General features: G+C 46.0%; 1 protein-coding gene across 3 annotated transcripts in view; it reads left to right on the forward strand.

Annotated features, from left to right (window-relative positions):
• The window catches only part of st3gal3b (ST3 beta-galactoside alpha-2,3-sialyltransferase 3b), a 58,890-nt gene extending 44,889 nt beyond the window's left edge, over window positions 1-14,001 (forward strand). For all 3 annotated transcript variants that reach the window (XM_080543714.1, XM_080543715.1, XM_080543716.1), the window contains 3 exons: window positions 7,511-7,657; window positions 9,997-10,143; window positions 11,553-14,001. In XM_080543714.1, coding sequence (XP_080399840.1) covers window positions 7,511-7,657; window positions 9,997-10,143; window positions 11,553-11,642 — 384 coding nt within the window. In that variant the 3' untranslated portion in view covers window positions 11,643-14,001. The remainder of the gene's footprint in view (window positions 1-7,510; window positions 7,658-9,996; window positions 10,144-11,552) is intronic.
• Window positions 14,002-17,737: the final 3,736 nt, after the last annotated feature.

Genomic DNA, 17,737 nt, shown 5'->3' on the forward strand with positions numbered 1-17,737 from the left:
ACTCCATTGTTGAGGACACAGCCTGAAAGAGATATAGCACACTCTCATAGAGCCTCTCTATGGATCACGACAGTGAGAACTGTATAAAATCCCTAAGGAGCATGCGTACATGCACAAACATTTACATTCCAGTAAAAAACTGATTTGGAACATGAACCAATTGGTGATAGCAGAAAGGCAGGAGGATGTCACAAATATCCATCAGAATTGTATTTCACCAAGCAAGATCAATGAGTTCATCAGTTCATTGATGACCCTCAAAAAGTAAATACGATCTATTGTAGCTTTGGGTTATTATATTGAGAGTATCTTTATGATAAAAGGAAATACAGTCATGTTTGGGAAAGTTTACTAACTCTAACTAACTAATTTGCTCCTGCCTTCTGAAATAACCACAAGGTCTAGAAGTCTATTATGGAGTTTTTCAAAGTAAATCACCAGTGAACCTGCCAGTGTAGCTCTGGGTCGTCTCAGACAATGTCTAAATGCCCAGTGGTCACGTAGTGCACACAAGTTCCCCTCGGGGGTCAGAATGCTGTGAAGTGTTCCCATTGTCTCCCATGTTTGTCGTCATGGGAGTGCGAAGGCACGGGTTTCACATACCGGATAACCCCGGAGAAACAGGGAACAGAGAAAACACCATGACTGCTCTCAGAGGGCAAAGGCTAGAGTGTGTCAAGGAAAGGTGAAAGCACATTGGGAAAAATGCTTCAGATTCCTCCCAAACTAAAGGGTATAAAGCATCAAAGTGTCTGAGTGAGTTTTTGTTCTTTGGATCGTGGTAACTGGAACCTAAGTCCATCTCGCTAAACTGCCATGCTTTGTGGACGAGCAAGCCCCCCCTCCCCCTTACTGAAATAGTCCCTCTACTGTGACACTTGACTTGTAGGGAAAGGGACTGTGAACCTTTTCAATTCAAAAGTCAAATGTACATGGCTGGCTAATGACCTCCAGAATCTTAACTGAGTTTGTTAATAGGTTCTGGGCTTCTATTAGACCTCCTTATAGCCTACATCTCGGGTGGTCTTTGGGTGCCCTTTCTATCACACTCTATAATTTTTGTCATTTAGCAGACGCTTTTAATCCAAAGCGACTTACAATTACGAATTACAGGGACTTCCCCCTGGAGTAACTGAGGGCTAAGTGCCTTACTCAAGGGCACACTAGTAGGGGTGTGGTTTCAGGCGGGATTTGAACTCACAACCTTCCGATCACAAGTCCAACTCACTATCCACTAAACCACCACTACCCCACCTACCCCACTATAAACAACCACATGTTGCTGTGCTTGAGGATTTGAAGGAACCAGATAGGTATAAGCATTAACCAATTTGGCTAAAGATTACTCTGAAGGAAGTGAAAGCCCAAGTGCCTATTTATTAAACTGGTGTCTTCAGAACCCCCTGAGCAGGGGCGCTTAGGTGGCGTAGCGGGTTAAGCGCTGACCATGTACCGCAGGGTTCCCGGTTCGATTCCAGCCGCGGACATATCCTGCATGTCATCCCTTCTCTCTCTCTCACCCATCCTTCCTGTCATAATCTCTACTATATCTGTTATTAAAAAGAAAAAATATGAGTGGGACTGCCCCACTCAGAAAAAATTATGTTTTTTTATTTATTTTTTTAAGAACCCCCTGAGCAGGGTGGGGCACAGGAAGGGGCAAAGCATCAGTGTCACTCTCTCTACCCATGCTCATTGCAGTGCTTCTACCCGTTTGTAGCTTGGTGAGACGGTTTGGCCTGGCTGCTTGTGGCTGGGTTAAGTGTGTTTGTGTTAGTTTGCACAAGGTGTCTGATGACCATCTGTGTATGGACTGCAGATATGAGCTTTCTAACTCTCTCCCTCTCACATTTCCTTGTCCATCCCTTCCTCCAAGTCTAGGGCCAATCCCAATTCCCTTTTCTACCCCTATGGCTCGTTTTCGAGTGTCACTCGATTCGAAGGCCTTGCCTTCGAATACGTCACAAGCCCTACCCCTTCAAATCTCAGCCCTTTGAATTGGGACAGCCCTTCACGGCGCCTACGTCATCAACAGTGGTTTGACACGGTACGGGTGACGCGTTGTGTTGCCGGCTCTCACATCTCGCAATGCCTTCTTCAGCTGTGTTTATTTCTGTTGCGTGTGCTATAAGGATCTTTTTTCGTTTGTTATCAACACACTGTAGTTAGACGTTCCTTTTTTTGTCTCTTCCGCCAGCGATGTATTTTTTATGGACATCGCAATAATGACAATGAATGACTCCAACCAAAACACAGAGTATACCATCTGTCAGCGCACAATGTTCCTCCAAAGATACCCGTGACTCAATCCTCAGCCACCACATACACACGAGTCCATCAGTAGTCATAAAGCGTTGTCCAAAAATCACGTTACCAAGCGCCTTTCTCAGAACAATTCGTCGTCTAGAATCCAAAAATCAATCCATCATAGTGGTGGTCAAAAACGTAGAAAGAGGATCTCTTGGGGACACGGCCACATTTGCCCGTGAAGGAGAGATGACAAATAAGCGGAAACATTTCTCAGTAGAGTCGAACGGTGATAGATCATCATCCTTTACGCGTATCCTTAACTGTTACATTTCGCGTGTCATATGCCATCAGACATGGAAATATGTCAATGCGCGGCTGTCATGCACAAATCAGCTTGTAACGTTAGACACACTTATATCGGCATGATAACGTTTTGTTGTTGTTGTGCTTGTTATAAAGAAAAGGTCTATAATGCATTGAAATGAATGATACAACCCATTAATAATATTACATATTAACAACTGCTCGGATTAGATTGCGGGTGGAAATAGGTCAAAATGCGCATCATGTACAAGTCAGCCGAACGTTTGATAGATAACTTTACATATGTACCATCATCCACTGTCAAACGCCACAGGTAATAATTGATTTATGATTGTACATCTCTGAAATGCTCGACTGTCATGCAGCGTTGCGTTACTGTAACGTTAGACACAGCACCGACATAAAAGCGATTTTTGGGTTAAGCTTGTTATAAATAAAAGGTCTATAATGCATTGTAATGACATTAAACTAAGACAATACGATGGTTATCATAATTTTTCAAATCTTTATTAATAAGTAATTACAGAGAAAGTAAAATGACATTTCCGCATTGAATAGAGCGACATAAGATTTCTGTAGATGATTCGCAATGCATCCTGGTATCAAGGGGTAGCGTACCGTTAGCCCTTCGAAGCTAGTCTGGTCCTGAAATCCCTCGAAACGAAGTAATAGTTAGCCCTCCCCCTTACCCCTAGCCCTCGACGAAATATGAATTGAGACAGCCCTCGCCCTAAACGTGAACGCGCAAATCGAGCCATAGGGGTGAAAACGAAGGGCTAGGGGTGAATTGGGATTGGGCCTTATTCTATTCCTCAAGCAATGACTGCACAGATAACTACAACATACTAGAGGCGTAGTTGGAGAGGAGAGAGTGATAAAGGTTTAGGTCATCAGAGAGGCCGGTTTTTCTCCATTTCCTCTCAGCTGTCCTGAGCTCTATTCTACAAGCATGTAGCGTTTCAGAGAACTAGGGAGCACGTGGAGAGGATTGTGCTGGCTTCAAGGTTAGTGGACAGAGGGCGTCGAAGGATGAGGTGAGAGCGGACAGGAGGGTGTAGGATGCTGAGTCAGTGGATAGACGGGAGAAGGATTCAACAGAGGCTAGGGAGGATATGACAGAAGAAGAGAGGGTGGTGGGGTACAGGGGTTACGACGAGAGGGCATAAAATGGTTAGAGACTGACAGGGAAGAGGTGATTTCTTATTCCAGGGGATTTTGGCAATTTTCTTTGGGCCGCTACCCACACGTTTAGCTGTGTTACTCATTCCACGAATGCATGATCCTTACAAGTTGTACCTTGTTGTAAAGGTGACTAAGCAGGCTTTCCAACGATATAAAATACAATACCAATTTGGATTATTAAAGGGGAGGAAGAATCGACTGAAATAACGTTTCCAAACCTTTTTTGAGGAGTTTACTTACTAGCACACACTGATTTATGAAACAAAACTTTTTTGTTCATCGTCTTTTGTTCATAGAAAGACGATGATGTAACACTGACCTGCCATGCTGGGGGTTTGTAAATAGGGCTGCTGCAGTGACAGTCCTTGACTTGAGGAGGAGGAGGATGAGGGGAATCAGGCAAGTCGAGCCTGGCTCTTCCACCCGCTGGGTGCTGGGCCAGCTCAGTTACACAGAGCAGCACAGTGGTCGTTAGCTGGACTTGTTCACACTGCTTTCTGCTCAACAATCCATCAGGATCCCTTTTCTTCACTCCGCTCGCTGCCGCAAGGCTGAAATTCCCTACGGGAATGCTGGTGGGAGTTCTGGCCGTGAGCCAACCAGAGCAGACAGCTGGAGAGCATTGAAGATTCTTGAATAGCTGTCAGTCGGTTGAGTCTATAGGCAAAGACCCCCAGTCCCAAGTACCAAGATGAAGTTGAGTCAAGGCCACCGCGGGGCTGTAAGCTATTACACCAAGATTAAGCCATGCAGAACAAGCTCAATTCTTTCAACGGGAAAACCCTTCATGGGAGACACAAAGCATTACATTAAAACTATCAGATTATTATTTTTAAAAAGATATCTGATTTGTTGGTCACTGACAATCCACTGTCACTGGCTTTATGCTTTATTTTATTTTTTTGTAGTAATTTTCTTTTCATCTTATTGACAGATACAGTAGAGATTTAGACAGGACGGATGGGTGAGAGAGAGAGGAGGGATGACATGCAGGATAACCTGCGGTTACATGGTCAATGCTTAACCCGCTACGCCACCTAAGCGCCCCCGGCTTTATACTTACGTGTGTGTTTTCTGATTCAGGTTGGCTGCCTTCTACAGAATAGTTTTCTGAGCCCAGGACCCACCCAGAAGACTTCATATGCATATTTAGACATTCTCCTTTTTCATAACTAATAGGCTATATGACCAAAAGGCAATGTCTGTGTTTTGTCTTATTGATGTGCATCTGGTAGGTGTTGAGAAATGGTGTGTGCATGTGACTATGTTAGTTGGCTGTAGTAAAGCATCTGGTTGAGAGATCTTGTCCTCCATCCCATTCTCTCTCCCTGCCATGCATACAAAGACCTCTCCAGTTGACTCCTGTTTTAACAGGTGCCGTTGTTGGAGCACACAGCCCTGTGCACACACTTGGCTGTGGCGTAGGAGGTAGAGCTGCCGTCTAATGATCACAAGGTTGGCAGATTGGCGGTTCGAGCCCCGGCTGGCCACATGTCGAAGTGTCCTTGGGCAAGACACTGAACCCCAAATTGCTCCCAGTGAGTGGGCTGGCGCCTTGCATGGTAGCTTGCCGCCATTGGTGTGTGAATGTGTGTGTGAATGGGTGAATGAGAGGCCGTTGTAAAGCGCTTTGGATAAAGGCGCTATATATAAGTGCAGTCCATTTACACTTACATCTAATAATCCAGTCCAATTTAACCATAGACCTGTTGCAAGAGAGTGGAAACAGCCATGTCTACTGTACCACAGCCCCGCCAGCCAGTTTGTATGCATACATGTGCCAGTTTGTGTCCTTTATTGCAGGACCTGAGTAGTAAATGGTAAATGGACTGCACTTATATAGCGCCTTTTTTGCTGCTCCAAAGCTGCTCCAAAGCGCTTTACAACGGCCTCTCATTCACACACACATTCACACACCAGTGGCGGCAAGCTACCTTGCATGCAAGGCGCTGGCCCGCTCACTGGGAGCAATTTAGTAGCTTAATTAGAAATAATAATTTGTCCTGAAGTTGTTGTTGTTTTCCTCTCAGCTGTTACATCTTGGTACTGTAGTTCTCTGTCACTCTGAGTTTGTTTGACTGACTGTTCAAAGTGCCACTCAACCTGTGTCTGAGTTTCCCTCCCCAGAATAAGCATTAGTTATGCTCACCACTGTAGCGCTGCCAAACAGATTCCCCAAAACAAGCGTCATGTTGACAGGAGACATGAGATTTTCCTGCTGCGGCTTGCCGAGGGCGCGGATGGCCTCCTGTTAAATAACACACAAAAACACGCTCTCGCTGCTCAAAGCCATCCGCGCCTGCTGCATCTGCCTCTCCTATTATCCCCTCCGCCATATCAAAGGCGGCAGGGCGGGCGTCTGACTATTTGAACAGGTGATTCCCATTTACATCTGCTGACCCCATTGGCTGGATGCCCGACAGTCAGCCTGGCAGGCAGAGTTGTTTGCTGTGAGGAGCATCATACTATATAGGAATGATGGCCGTTTGCTGTATTGGGACCTGAGATCTACAACAAAAGTAAATCTTGAGTTTCATGTATATCTCCTACTGTAGGAGTGACGGCAATAACAGGACAATGTAGTCGTTTTGCCGGTAGAAAAACAATCATGTGCGCTTTATTTCACTCTCTTCATGCGTACTGACAACAACAACATTCACTCCCCTCTGTCCCACTTATATTACGTCATATCACCCGCTAAGCAGCATGGGTGATGTAGTAAACACAAACATACAACAGTGCTTTATACAAGGCTGGAACGCCGTGAATTATGAATGCTCTACTCGCTAACGAGTGGTCACTACACAATATTTTTTATTTTTTTTATTTTTTATATTTGTTTATTGATGATTTTCCATAACAAAGTTGTGGGTCATACACATACATGAACAGCCAGAGAGGTAATCAAGTGATACAACATCCATATATACCCACAGACGCATACAACAACAACAACCACAACAACAACAACAACAAAAAAGGACAACAACAAAAAGAGAGCGAGAAAAGAGAGAAACCACACATAACAAACACACAGCACAACTTTCTTTAAACAATCTGATATTCAAAGGTTTGGAATGCCACAGTATCTGAAGTGTGCCCTTCTACTGTAGATCTGTGTAATTTAGCTCAGGTGTGGAGCCAGGTCTGTTCTCTATGGGAAGTGAAGAGGGAGGACCACCTGAGGGGGGTGTGAGTGCTACCAGAACACTCCTCGAAGGTCAGGGGTGTGATTTGACATTTCCACTACTTCCTGTGGCATTTCCTGACTGATGATGACGACGACTGTGGTCTTTATTATGGACATACTTTGTGTTTTATGTCAGTGTTTATTGAAGATAATGTCTCTTTGGCTCTCTCTCTCTTTTGCTCACTACTGTTTATTTTTGGGGGGGCGGCTGTGGCGCAGGAGGTAGAGCCACGGTCTAACGATCACAAGGTCGGCAGATCGGCGGTTCGAGCCCCGGCTGGCCACATGTCGAAGTGTCCTTGGGCAAGACACTGAACCCCAAATTGCTCCCAGTGAGCGGCCCGGCGCCTTGCATGGTAGCTTGCCACCATTGGTGTGTGAATGTGTGTGTGAATGTGTGTGTGAATGGGTGAATGAGAGGCCGCTGTAAAGCGCTTTGGATAAAGGCGCCATATAAGTGGAGTCCATTTATTTTTCCATCAGACTTGGCAGAAAACAACTCGGGCATTAATATGCTTTCAATGCCTTTCCCCTAAAAACTCTCCATCTCTCTCTCCCTCTCAGCGGGGAACGGAGGGCTTCTGGAAGTCTGTGGCCCACTACGTCCCCCGGGAGCCCACGGAGATGCGCATCCTCAACCCTTACTTCATCCAGGAGGCTGCCTTCCAGTTCATCGGCCTGCCACTCAACAACGGCCTCATGGGGAAAGGGGTAAGTGCCACACACCCCCCCTGCCAGAGTGAGATCCTCTGGAGTTGATGAGATTAATTGTAATGACAATCTTAATAAATTGTGAGCTTAGAATTATACGGTTCTATCTCCGTTTAGGGTAGTTCAGAGATATTGAGCGTCAAAGTTTTTACATTCCATTATGTTTTGTGAGATGGAACCTTTGTATTTTATGAATTACTAACTAAAACATTTCAACATTTTAAAAATAACACCACACAGGCATTAATAAACACCTAATGGATCAGATTTTTGACAAAAATGGAGATAGAACCTTATAATTCGAACGTCACGAAGTGTCATTGGGACAATTCAATTCAGATTGTTGGGAAACCACCTCTAGCGTTGTGTGTAGTTAGTAGGACATCTTTGAAAATGTGACAACTTTGATCACCTGGATGTTATGGGCAGACATTGTGTAGATACTCACTCAGGCAAGCATGCTACTCATATGCTTATCAAGCATACTCAAGACTACACAAGACACTAGATCTCACACATATGCATGACCTAAAGCTCGATTGAACACTGACCTAAAGCTCGATTGAACACTGACCTAAAGCTCGATTGTACTGTCGCCCTTTAGGTAATTGAGTTGTACAATCGAGCTTTAGGTATAAAAAAAGGTATACAGGGGTGCAGGGGGTATGGAGAGGGGTGCAGGGGGTATGGAGAGGGGTGCAGGGGGTATGGAGAGGGGTGTAGAGGGTATGGAGAGGGGTGCAGGGGGTATGGAGCGGGGGGTGTAGAGGGTATGGAGAGGGGTGCAGGGGGTATGGAGAGGGGTGGAGAGGGTATGGAGAGGAGTGTAGAGGGTATGGAGAGGGGTGTAGAGGGTATGGAGAGGGGTGGAGAGGGTATGGAGAGGGGTGTAGAGGGTATGGAGAGGGGTGCAGGGGGTATGGAGAGGGGTGCAGGGGGTATGGAGAGGGGTGTAGAGGGTATGGAGAGGGGTGTAGAGGGTATGGAGAGGGGTGTAGGGGGTATGGAGAGGGGTGTAGAGGGTATGGAGAGGGGTGCAGGGGGTATGGAGAGGGGTGCAGGGGGTATGGAGAGGGGTGCAGGGGGTATGGAGAGGGGTGTAGAGGGTATGGAGAGGGGTGTAGGGGGTATGGAGAGGGGTGTAGAGGGTATGGAGAGGGGTGCAGGGGGTATGGAGAGGGGTGCAGGGGGTATGGAGAGCAGTGCAGGGGGTATGGAGAGCAGTGCAGGGGGTATGGAGAGGGGTGGAGAGGGGTGTAGATGGTATGGAGAGGGGTGTAGAGGGTATGGAGAGGGGTGTAGGGGGTATGGAGAGGGGTGGAGAGGGTATGGAGAGGGGTGCAGGGGGTATGGAGAGGGGTGCAGGGGGTATGGAGCGGGGGGTGGAGAGGGTATGGAGAGGGGTGGAGAGGGTATGGAGAGGGGTGTAGAGGGTATGGAGAGGGGTGTAGGGGGTATGGAGAGGGGTGGAGAGGGTATGGAGAGGGGTGCAGGGGGTATGGAGAGGGGTACAGAGGGTATGGAGAGGGGTGCAGGGGGTATGGAGAGGGGTGCAGGGGGTATGGAGAGGGGTGCAGGGGGTATGGAGAGGGGTGTAGGGGGTATGGAGAGGGGTGTAGAGGGTATGGAGAGGGGTGTAGGGGGTATGGAGAGGGTTGTAGAGGGTATGGAGAGGGGTGCAGGGGGTATGGAGAGGGGTGCAGGGGGTATGGAGAGGGGTGCAGAGGGTAGTGAACTAGCCTCCGGAGGATGGAGTACAGGGTCTATAACCCTCTGCCCTTTAAAGGGGAGACTACCATAACACCCCTGGTTGAACTTGGATAGTTCTGGAACATGTGTGGAACATGTGCTGGGAGCCGCGGTGCCCCTTCTCATTGAGTGTGTGTGTGGTTGAGTGTATCGGGGGGGTAGCTGCTGTCTCATACAATGGTGATCAAGGCGGGGATACAGCCTGACGCAGCGTGTGCGTGTGTGTGTTTGTGTGGCGGCGGGTGGGGGTTCAGCTACACCTGCCCTAAGGGCTCCAAATCAGGCTAATGATTTAAAGGGGCCTCCCCTCCCATGGACCCCTGGGCTTTTAGGAAGTGGAGCCTGCCCTCTCGAAACCGCTGTCATTGCTCTCAAGGCGAGTTAACAACTCCAGCCCAGAACAAAGCCAGCTGTACTGGGTGGGGGGGGACAGGACAGGGGATGCAGGTTCTCAGGTATTCATCAGTTTAACATAGGTAACGCAAACCCATTATCTCACACTCCAAATATGCTTTGTTGTTAAGTTTGTTGTACCCAATATTCTACAGGTCAGTGACATCATAGCCTTCACCATTCCTTTTACTTTTCAGAACATTCCAACCCTAGGTACAGTTGCCATAACGATGGCCCTCCACAACTGTGACGAGGTAGCGGTAGCGGGCTTTGGCTACGACATGAACACGCCCCATGCACCCTTGCACTACTACGAGACAGTCAAGATGTCCGCCATCAAAGAGGTGTGTTTGTACATTCACTCTCGACTCAAACTGCTTTGATTGAGTTGTTTTCAATAATTCACTGATTTACTGTTTTCTTCTTCTTGCATTATTTTACACTAGTATCAATATATCAATCCATCAATGACTGGAGAAATGACCCCAACAGGGACCCCATCAGTTTCTCTTCTCCACTCCTCCTCCTGACATCAGTGTTTTACATCCAACTAATGGAAATAAAGATGTCGTATAAAGGAAAGCTGACATATAAACAATGAGCTCAGAATGATAACCTTGGCATTTGCCATGTTGAGCCGTTGAATAAATGGAAATCACAGTGGCGCCGAGGTCACTTCTCAAGGGGTGATGGAATGATGCAGTCACTCACTGTCTTGTGCGTTGAAATGTGTCCCTTCCCAGATAGGGCTACTCTGCTTAAATGCTGATGGATACAAATTGTGGCTTTCCATAGTAGAGGCATGGAACAAGGCACCCTATTGGGTGTCCAGGTGGATGTGCACGACACGTGCCCTCATCACTGGACAATGAATCCTGACTGTTATGTAATGCTGCTCACAACTGCTATCACAGACATTCTCCCCATAGTTACTGAAAGTGAAACCCTAGCCATGGTTCTGTGTGTGCGTGTGTGCGTGCGTGAGTGCGTGCGCGTGCGTGTCTCTCTCTCTCTGTGTCGTGTGTGTGTGTGTGTGTGTGTGTGTGTCTCTCTCTCTCTCTCTCTGTGGTGTGTGTGTGTGTGTGTGTGTGTGTGTGTGTGTGTGTGTGTCTCTCTGTGTCTCTCTGTCGTGTGTGTGTGTGTGTGTGTGTGTGTGTGCGTGTGTGTCTCTGTGTGTGTGTGTGTGTGTGAGAGAGAGAGATCTGTCACAGAGCCAGGGCTGGGCCGACCCAGACAGGCTTACGGCCCCTCGGGGGAGGAGGCTTGACTCTGTAGCCTGGACCCAGACCCAGACTCAAGTGCCTGTGTCAGGGGAAGGTGTGGGGCCCGGCGGAGCACAGCCCTAGTCCAGTCCTCCCACTTTAGTTAGGTCCAGAGCTCCACACAGGAACCACAGGCTCTGGTTACACACTCACTGACCGGACCCAGGGCCCCAAGCACTACCGAGAGGGAAACTGACTCAGCGTGGCTCCTCTATTTCTCTCTCTCAAACACACACACACACACACACACACACACACACAATCTTGCACACACTCACCAGCAGAAAAAAACTGTACAGGCTTTTTCTGTAGTAAAGGCAAGGCTATTAAAACCCAGTGAAAGTAAAACGGTTTGATATGGAGAAGGGTAGTTTTTCCTTTCCATGCAGGGTTGGAAACGAACAAACAAATGTGTATTATAGGCAGGTTATTGTCTTTGAGTATCAAACAACATCTTTGACGTTTTTCCCCTTCTTCTCATTCCTCAATAGTCCTGGACACACAACATATCCAAGGAAAAGGAGTTTCTCCGCAAGCTGGTGAAGGCCAACGTCCTCACGGACCTGACCAATGGGATCTGAGTGTACCACCCCAGTGGTGTTTACCTTTTCCCCCAAAGAACTACAGAACAGAGGATGCTGGGAATTACCCTGGGTTGGGGGGGGGGAGGACCTTAGACCCGGGTGGTCTGGATCACACTGCCTGAGTTTTTATATCAAAGGAGATTTCGTGGACTGCTTGGTGGAGAGATGGAGAGATGCACACACACGTGCCTTCTGACCCAAAGGCTCCTGATACAGGAGGGAGGGTGGTGGGGGGTGGAATCTTGCGTCTCCAGTGACTTGTTGCAGAAGTTCCGACTCCAACTCCCATGTTTACTATTTCAAAGCCCCCCCCGAGCATCGTATTAATGAATGGTTGTGGAGCTGGACCACATGGATGGCAGAAGGGGGACAAGGACGGACTGACAGACGGACAGAGACTGCAGAAACAGTTACAGCAGTGCCAAACGTACCTCCTACAGGAGGGGAGGGGATATGCCCTGTCATTTTACTGCCTGAATGTATTCACTTTCACAGTGTAAATATAAACATTTTTACCGTGCTTTTTAACAAGCTGCAGCCACCAACCCCCCACGAGCCTCCCTCCGTCCAGGCGATCGCCGTACAGTACATATCCTGCCCCAGACCGACACCGGACGGAAAGGCCTTTTTTAAAAAACTGTAACACAACCCCTTTCTCCATATCAGCAGGCCTTTTTTAAAAAAAAAACTCTTCGTCATTTCGTCATATCATTTCAACATTCAGAAAGACTATGTATTTATTTTTAAACCATTTTAGGGCCCTGCTGCTGTTTTGGTGGTTTCGAGGCCCGTTTCTTTGTTTTTTTGTTTTTCATATCATAATTGGTGCGTTAATATTTATTTTCTTTCACTTCACCCCCAATGTGCTTTCTTTGAGCACTATTTGTATTCTCACAACTGTGTGAGTGCATGTCCCTTCAAACCCGGCTGCCCTCGTATTCCAGTCAAACACCGACGACCACAGACCGATATCTCTCTAGTCAGGCGTCAGACCTGTAGTCCCAATAGTCCAGTATTATAGTGAGAGGCCCACTGGACTGTTGATCCAGTTGACTGGTGTCACTGAATACATCCCTATAACCCACCACCTGTCTAATATTTATTGTAAGTAAGAATCAACTAGTGGTCCATGATTGATTAATATGCTTCAGTATTACAAGATGAGGTTGATGATTGATGATGTCCGGTATTTTCATAAAAGGAGTAGTATTACAAAATGAAACCAAACTTCCACGTCCAGTATTTCAATTTGAGCCCCATTAAATCAGTATTATACAAACCCCGTAACTAAGGTTACAATATGGAACCCTATTGGTCCATTACGGACCAATGAAAGGCTGAGATATACACTATCCACTGGTTTGGTATTTAATTAGAAACACTAACTAATCTGTATTTAAGCATTTCTCCAGCACAGCGGTGGTCCCGTATTACAAAGCAAAGACGTCGTGACACGATAATCAGCGTTATATATGGAGATGGTGACTTATTCTGCATTCTAGATTACTTGAGTTTTTTGTACCTTTTTGAGACATTTTTGGTTGTTGCTTTTTTTTAAAGTACAGTCTGTGTTTTAATACTTTCATCGAGGTGCATACTTACTGTACACACCCTTTCACTTTCCAATCCTCTTCATCAGTCAAAGCTACACTTTTTACTGGGTTACGTAACCAAAAGGGGGCTCCTGTTCCTCTTATTTTGAGTGAGAGCACGAGCCCTAGCTACTGTAACCAGATTGCTGTTACTCATCAAGCCACAGATCTTTTTGGGGGCAAGGCGTCAAGGTGAGAAGGAAGGGATCATGTTTTCAGAATGGAGCCCTGCTACGGGGCTCTAACAGGAAAGTGAAACAGCTCACCGTTGCACTCGGCATGCCTCATGCAGTTAAGTGGCTCACCCTCATACCAGAGAGAGAAGATTGACCAATCAGAGGTATCAAATGAGTCCAGTGATCTGCCCTGGGCGATCATGCCATTCTTCTTTTCTCTGGAGGATTGGGGGTCAATTCCACTTCAGATCCAGATATCTTCATCTAGACTATTCTATGAGTTTTTTCATTAATGGTATTTCAATCTAGTCTGAAAAGAATTGACCTCAAATCTTTTCCTTCAGCATGGGTCATTATGCAGAATGCATCACTTAGGATTAGAGACAGACAGACAGACGGACACAATTTGGAGACCTCACCGAATCGTCCAATAAGAAGTCGATATCAATCACCAGACCTCACCAGTCACTGGGAGGAGGGCCGTGACAGATCAAATCACGAACACAAAGTGTTACCGTTTCTTTTTAAAATATTATACAAAAACGTTGTCCTATCTGCAACTTGTTAATAAATACGTTTGTATGTGGAATTGAATGGTGTCTGTGTTGTCTTTGTTTGCTTTGGTTTGGTTACCCAGGTTTTCTGAAGGAGATGAGGGAGACCTCTGTACAACTATGCCTAGTACAGGCCGGTGGCGGTGACGCTTGCAGGCAGATAGCCCTGCCTACCACCTGCCCTGCCCTATATATAGGACCTAGCGAGCGCACCCATTTTATCCGGCGAACCACTCTTCACAAGTTCAAGCCAAGAGGGGCAACGAGGTGAGGGCGTCACCTCATCTCTTCAGAGAAGAGACATTCGTAACCTCTAGAGTTCTTTCAATTGCCTGGTCCGAACTGGAAGCCTGTAGGGATACAAGGATGTACCCCATCTGATGTACCCCATCAAAGCTGTTTGTCCGCTACACATAGAGGCTAACCAATAGCTATTTCCCCAGGCGATCAGGCTCATGAACAAGCCTACTGTAGTCAATTGACTATCATCCACAAGCACATCCCATGCATACAGACTACCTAACCTTAAGCTCACAGTCACTGTACTACTGTCACTTATGTCCTGTACTATTGACACTTTTTACTGAATTATGCCTAGTGCCTTAATGTCTACAAACTGCAAGATACTGATGATTGTAAATCATGTCAACATGTCCTGTACTATTGTCACAAATGTTTTATTATCTTGAAATATGCCTTATTATTATTATGAATGATGCATTATTGCTTTATTATCTTGTGCTGCAATGTCAGGAACTGAAGCCTAAGAATTTGATTCTCTTAGACTTGTGTAATGTGCCATAACAATAAACTTGAAACTTGTTGTAAGTCGCTTTGAATGCTAAATGTAAAACAATTCAATTTAAAGAAGGAAGACTGATAATGAATCAAATAAGCACTACTGTCACGACTCCGCCTCCATGACCACTACCTGCAGTGTCTGGCACACCTGTCGGCGATCGGGCAATCAACTCATCACTACAAATACCCTGCGCCTGCTGTCGACGCCGGATCGTTGCCATTCATGGTTTGTCTATATTTGGGCGGCTGTGGCGCAGGAGGTAGAGCTGCCGTCTAATGATTGCAAGGTTGGCAGATCGGCGGTTCGAGCCCCGGCTGGCCACATGTCGAAGTGTCCTTGGGCAAGACACTGAACCCCAAATTGCTCCCAGTGAGCGGGCCGGCACCTTACATGGTAGCTTGCCGCCATTGGTGTGTGAATGGGTGAATGAGAGGCCGTTGTAAAGCGCTTTGGATAAGTCAGTCCATTTACCATTTATGTGTGACGCTTCCCGCTCTGTTACCCTGCATGTCTGCCTGTCAACCCGTTGTCTAACCCTAGTTCTCCCTGTCCTCCAGAAGATACCTAACCTGCTTTACCCCAACCTGTACAATTACCCACCTGCCTGCTTGGCCCTGCCTGTGTGCAGGGGCGCCGCTAGAGATTCTGGGCCCCATGACAGAATATCATTTTGGGCCCCCCCACCTAAACCACCCATCAACCTAGACCCAGTTGAAGTTGATGAACTATTGATGCACTGCAAGAAATCCAATGATGGACGTCTTTTGTAAATGTAATTTAAAATTACAGTTAATACAGGAATCAACAATTCAGCAAAGAAATCTCAACATTCTTTAACTTATTAAATTAAGACTTGAACAACACAAGGACAAAAGTATAATTAAATGAAGATTGGAACCCAATTATAAAAGTATAAATCACACAAAAAGTAAAAAATAGAATTGTAATGGGGTGGTATTGTGTCTAAATAAATGTAGATCTTGTAAAGATCAGTTGGCCATAATACTGTCAGGATTAGATCAATGAAGAATTACAGCAGAGAGATATTTACTGACTCAGCATTGCTTGTTTCACACAAAGACAAACGTGTCTTATACAAGAGGGAGCAACACAGACATGGTGCCAGCGAAATTGAATGTGAAATGGGAAGATTTTTATTTTTACACTGCGGCAGTACTGTGGAATAGTATACCTGGAGAGCTAAAAACTATATCTAGCCTAATGCACAGCGATTCAAGATAGGAGTAAAGAGATCAAATCAAATCAAAGCTAAACGCTGGGCCTTCTTAGTAGCAACATCTTTAATAAGATCCTTGAAATCTAGTGATGAAGCCAACTTGCTGTGCTGCTGTCATTGTCCTTTGTTACTTCTTGCTCTTCTTCTTCTGCCTCTTTACCTCTGCTCTCCTCTCTGGCTGCCTTGCTTGAAGAGGGCCCTGGCGTGGAGTATCCATAGGTACATAATTCATAATATGTCCTATAATAGTATTAACATAATAATACATACATTACACCAGATTAGCTAATTTAGATGTTATCTAGCTAGCTAACAATATTATTAAGATGCCAGTGGTCAATGTTATTGCAATTACTGGAAGAAATTAACTAAATATGAATATTAGCTAAAGTTGTATTCAATGCTTGCATGGTAATGCAGCATACATTAAAATATTCAAAATATGTTTGTTAACCCCAAACTCCTACTGCTCACCTCCTTCTCCTTCAACTGGGAGGTGGGTTGAGGGAAGGAGTCCTGATCCTGAAACTGCATCTGTGCATGACGTGATTAGCATGTAACATTATACTAGTTAGCTAGCTAGCTATAGCAAGAGTGCATAGCTGCTGGATACAAATTCACTGAGCTCTAATAACCTATATTTGGACCAAAATTGCACTCATCTCATACATTTAACTGAAATTATACTGACAGTGCACTGTAAGTTAACTTTACTTGAAGTTAATGTTAATTAGCTATAGCGAGCTAACTAGATCATCCACGCAGTGATTAGATCACTAAACCACTGTTGTCTAGATAGATAGCCTACATGTTATGGGCCCCAAAAGAAGGTCTGTGAATGAATACCCTTCTTCTTCTTTTTTTTTACTTTGTGACTAGCTGTCGCCCTTTTTTGTCACTCTCCTCGTTCTTTACTTTTACTTTTCTCTTTTGAGACCCTGACTTTGGCTTTGCCTTTCACGACATCGTCTCTCTCCTTGTCAGAATATTTGCGGTAACGTTCCTCTAGTCTAGTCTAGCAGCTCGCGCGCGGTGGACTGAACCATGCAATGAATAAATAGAGGGGTAAATAATAAGGCTTAATTTTGTTAAACATAGAGAAACAAAACTCCAGTTTTGTTTTAATACATAGAATTATAATTTGAATTCGGCTACATTAACGTCCATAATAATAATAATATTATTTATAAATATAATATATTTTTAAAAAAAGATTCTCATGGGCCCCTGTCAGTGCTGGGCCCTTAGAATCGTCCTAACTTACCACCCCCCTAGCGGCGCCCCTGCCTGTGTGACTACCTGCCTGCCCAGTGGCGGACTCGGGCTGTTTGAAGGGCAGGGGGGGCGGAAAGAAAAAAAGGGCACCTACTGCACAACATGGGACCCCATCAGCGCACATGGTCAAGTTTAGACCATTGGAAGGGCAGCCAATAGGGCACATCCTCTAATTTAGCCACTCAAAAGGGCACTTTAGTGTGACGTCTTTCAACTGTGGGGGCACATGGTCAAATTTAGACCATTGGAGGGGCACCAATAGGGCACGTCCTCTCATTTTCGCCACTCAAAAGGGCACTTAAGCGAGATGTTCAACCGTGGGGGCACCAGGAGGGGCGGTCTCCCCCGCTGCCCCCCCCCTGAGTCCGCCAGTGACAATTACCTTGGCCCCAATTGCTTGGCCCCCCTGCCTGTGTGCCTACCCGCCCGCCTGTTCTGCTTGATCCCTTTTTGATC

The sequence above is a fragment of the Nansenia antarctica genome (assembly GCF_963989245.1).
Source record: "Nansenia antarctica genome assembly, chromosome: 12".
NCBI lineage: Eukaryota > Metazoa > Chordata > Actinopteri > Argentiniformes > Microstomatidae > Nansenia > Nansenia antarctica.